Source organism: Galeopterus variegatus, unplaced genomic scaffold (genome assembly GCF_000696425.1).
Source record: "Galeopterus variegatus unplaced genomic scaffold, G_variegatus-3.0.2 Scaffold95, whole genome shotgun sequence".
Taxonomy (NCBI): domain Eukaryota; kingdom Metazoa; phylum Chordata; class Mammalia; order Dermoptera; family Cynocephalidae; genus Galeopterus; species Galeopterus variegatus.
In genome coordinates this window covers 138,522-142,966 of record NW_007726206.1, presented here as the reverse complement: position 1 = coordinate 142,966, position 4,445 = coordinate 138,522, and the positions used below count along the sequence as shown (strand labels likewise).

At 40.6% G+C, this 4,445-nt stretch overlaps 1 protein-coding gene across 1 annotated transcript in view; it reads right to left on the bottom strand.

The window, feature by feature from the left end:
* Positions 1–3,514: 3,514 nt before the first annotated feature.
* PRPH (peripherin) overlaps positions 3,515–4,445 on the bottom strand; it is a 9,098-nt gene continuing 8,167 nt past the window's right edge. Inside the window, exon 7 of the mRNA XM_008583126.1 lies at positions 3,515–3,731. Coding sequence (XP_008581348.1) covers positions 3,515–3,731 — 217 coding nt within the window. The remainder of the gene's footprint in view (positions 3,732–4,445) is intronic.

The window sequence follows — 4,445 nt, the reverse complement described above, 5'->3', positions numbered from 1 at the left end:
ATCCATTTCCTCCAGGTTTTCAAATTTGTTGGCATATTGTTGTTTATAAAACTCTGTAATGAATTTTTGTATTTCTGTGGTATTGGTTGTAATGTCTCCTTTTTCCTTTCTGATTTTTATAACCTGGGATCATCTCTCTTTTTTTTTTATTTAGCCTAGCTAATGGTTTATCTATTTTGTTTATCTTCTTAAAAAAACAATTTTCTGTTTCATTGACCTTTTGTATCATTTTTTGGGGGTCTCTATTTCATTTAGTTCTGCTTTGATCTTAATTATTTCTTTCCATCTACTAATTTTGGGATTGGATTGTTCTTGTTTTTCTAGTTCTTTGAAGCATAGCATCAGATTGTTTATTTGAAATATTTCTATTGTTTTGGTTTTATTGTTTATTGCAATAAACTTCCTTCTTAGTACTGCTTTTGAAGTATCCCACAGGATTTTGTATGATGTGTCTTTTTTTTCAATGTTTTCAAGAAATTTTTTTTTTTGTGTCCGGCAACGGACCGCAACCCTCAGTGTCGCGCCCGTACTGGACCGGGACCAGCAACGGGATCGCAACCCTTGGTGCTGCGCCCGCCCCTCGCTCAGCCAGTGAGCGGGAACTGGTCTGTATGTGGGATCCGAACCCTCGGCGGGAGCGCCGCCACACTCCCAAGCAGCGCACTGTAGCAGTGCGCCACCGGGCTGGCCCTCAAGAAATTTTTTGATTTCCTGCTTAATATCTTCTTGGATCCATAGGTCATTCAGGACCATGTTGTTTAATTTCAATATATTTGTATAGTTTTCAGAGTTTTGTTTGTTATTGATTGATTTCTAGTTTTAATCCATTGTCATCTGAAAAGATACTTGAAATTATTTCAATTTTTAAAAATTTATTTGAAAAATTTGAATTATTTCAGTTTTCAAAAATTTGTTGAGACTTGATTTGTTGAGACCTAACATGTGGTCTATCCTGTGAGAATGTCCCATGTGCTAATGAGAAGAATGTATATTCTGTAGTTATAGGGTGAAATGTTCTGTAAATATCTGCCAGATCCAATTGGTCTAAAGTTTAGTTTAAGTCTTGTGTTTCTCTACTTTTGCCTAGATGATCTGTCCAGTGCTGAGATAGAAGTGTTCAGGTCCCCACCATTATTGTATTGGTGTCTATCTCTTTCTTTAGGTCTAATAGTTTGATTTATGTATCTGTGTGCTCCAATGTTGGGTGTATATATATTTATGATTGTTACGTCTTCTTGCTGGATAGATACCTTTATCATTATATAATGGCCTTCTTTGTCTCTTTTTATAGTTTTTGGTTTAAAGTCTATTTTATGCAATATAAGAATAGCTATTCCTGCTTATTTTTATTTCCATTTGCATGATATATCTTTTTCCATCCCTTCACTCTTAGTGTGTGTCTTTGCAGGTAAGGTGAGTCTTTTGTAGACAGCATATAGCTGGGCCTAGCTTTTAATCCAATCCAATCAGCCATTCTGTGTCTTTTGAGTGGGAAATTTAAACTGTTTACATTTAGGATTGTTACTGAAAAGTATTGTCTTAGTTCTGGTATTTTATTGATTTTTACTTGGATGTTTTAGATATCTTTTGTTTCTTTCTTGTGCTTTTATTGTTTGTCTTTGGTGTTTGTTGGTTTTTTGAGGTGGCAAGGTTTAGTTTCTTTTCTCTTTCTCATTTGCATTTTTGTTCTGTCAGTGGGTTTCATTCTTTCTTGTGTATTCATGCTGTGATTATCATTTTTTGTAATCCAGATGCAGGACTCCCTTGAGGATTTCTTGTTGGGCTAGTTGTGTGATAGTGAACTCTAGCAGTTTTTTTTTTTTTTGGTCTGGGAAATACACTATTTCCCCTTCATTTCTGAAGGATAGACTTGTTGGGTATAGTGTTCTTGGGTGGTAGATGTTTTCTTTTAGTGTTTTGAATATATCAACCCATTCGCTTCTGGCCTGCAGAGTTTCTGTTGAGAAGTCTGAGTTGGTCTGATGGGGAATCCCTTATGGGTGACGTGATGCTTTTCTTTTGCTGTTTTTAGAATTCCCTCTTTGTCTTTGAGTTTTGCCAGTTTGATTATAATGTGTCTTGGAGAGGACCATTTTGAATTGAATCTATTTGGGGATTTTTGAGCCTCCTGGATCTGAAGGCCCTGTGTCTCTCCCTATATCTGGGAAGTTTTCCATTATTGTTTCATTGAATAAGTTTTCACAGCCTTTTCCTTCCTCCTCCCTTCTGGAACATCCATGGCTTGGATGTTTGTGTGCTTAAGTTTATCTGCTAGCTCTCTTAGATTTTCTTCATTTTTAATTTTTTTTGTTTTTGTTTGTTTTGTTCACCTGGGTAATTTCATAAAGACTGTCTTCAAGATCAGGAATTCTTCCTTCTGCTTGCTCTAGCCCGCTGCTTAAACTCTTGTTTGTGTTTTTTATTTTGTTGAATGAATCCTTCAGTTCCAGGAGTTCTGCTATATTCTTTTCTAAGGTATTAATCTCTTTGTAAATTTCCTCCTTCATATCCTGTTTAGTTTTTCTTATTTTGTTGTGTTGTCTGAGTCTTCTTGTATCTCTTTGAATTTCCTTAAGATCGTTGCTTTTTAGTCATTTCAAAGGTTTCCCACTCTATTGGGCCTGGTACTTGGGAATTATTGTATTCCTTTGGTGGTGTCATTTCTTGGGTTTTTGTTGTTGTTGTTGTTGTTGTTGTTTTCTTATTTATAGTATTTCTAAGTTGATGTCTAGTCATCCGGTAGAGCAGTTGCTTCTGGTATTACTCTGAAGTGGGCTGTGAGGAGAGTGACTTCCTCCTGTAGATGTGTTTTATATTGATTGTTGAGTAGGGTGTTTTAGTATTGGTTCTGAGTAGACGCACTAGTGTAGTGTCTGTGTAGGTACTTTGGTTGTATTCAATGTCAGAGTTGCATGTGAGTTTTCCCATGGCCTAGGCCTTAAGGCACTTAGTGATTCCTTGCTGAGGCTATTGACACTGTGTTGGATTGTTAAGGACATGGGAGAGCTCTTAAGTTCTTAGGAGAAGCACTTGGGTGACCTGTTGCTCTTTGGCTAGGGTGGGTGACCTGGGGCAGGCTTGTTGACACCCCGGCTAGTGTCCTGTGAACTTGATGGGTGCACTAGGGTATACTGGAGCCCCTCAGTTTGAATGGGTGACCCCTGGCTTTGTTTCTCTTTCCTCTTTCCTATAGGCAGAGGCTCCTCCTGGGTCCTTGCTTCCCCCAATTGAGGGATGGGTTGGTGGTGGGGGCGGAAAGTTTTCTTCCTTACTCTATTTGGCCATCCTAGATTTCTGTGCTCTCCAGGGTTTCATGTGTGTCTCTTCTCATATCAAAGCAATTGCACAGGCTTAGCATGTACCTACCACTCCCAGGTGCACTACCATGGGGGGCAGCATAATTCCCCCTGTGGGTTGGGCCACTCGGTGGTGAGTCTGCACTTACTCTCCTCTTTCCCCAGGCTCCACTGGTGACCTTCCTTGTTTCAATGCAGTTGAGTGATCAGTGAGCCACCTACACAGTGGTGGTGGTTGCTGTGGCAGGGTGACTGCTCCTGTGGTGGTGGACTGCTCTTGTGGCAGTGGTGGCTGTGGTAGCAGCTGTGGCAGACCACCTGCTCATCATTGGTGTCTGCAGCAGCAGTGGGCTGCCCATGCGATGGTGACCTGTGCTCTTGCCATCTGTCAGCACGGGCTGCCCTGGCCTCCTGAAGTCCCCATGATCCTGCCGTCTGTTGGCAAGGCATGCCCTCAGCTTTTGAGGTCCCTGTGTTCCTGGTGGCTGTCAGTAGGCACATCCATCAGCTCCTGAGTTCTCCATGCTCCTCAGGAATGTAGCTCTATCCACTCATTTTAGATTTCTGACCCCCAGAGCTGTAAAATAATAAATTGGGGTTTTTTAAGCCACTACGTTTGTGGTAATTTGTTACAACAGTAGTAGGAAATTAATATGATATGAAAATGGCTGCAGCACATGCTTAGTCTGTCCCCAGGAAACAGAAAATACTCTGATGTTTACACTATTGAAGAACAACTGGAACTTTGATCCTTGGTTTACAATTTATGATCAATCCCATGCTACGCTGCTGAGGGAAGTTGGAGGCCATATTCTGACTCATGATACCCAACAGCCAAGTCCACCCAGCTCTTCATGAATCATCTCATTACATTTTCATAGCAATCCTATGAAGTAGTTACTATTGCTGTCTCCATCTTACAGACTAGGAAACTGAGGCAAAGAGAGGTGAAGTAATGTGTCTAGTAAGTAGAAGATCCAAGATTCAAATGCAGAGATTCTTAACTACTATCCATGTGTTAAATAAAAATTGTAATTTTCACACTCTTTCATCAGTTTAAGAAATATTTACTTGGGGGCCGGCCCGGTGGTGCACTGGATAGTGCGCCGCTTGGGAAGCGCGGCGGCGCTCCCGCCCGAGGGTTCGGAT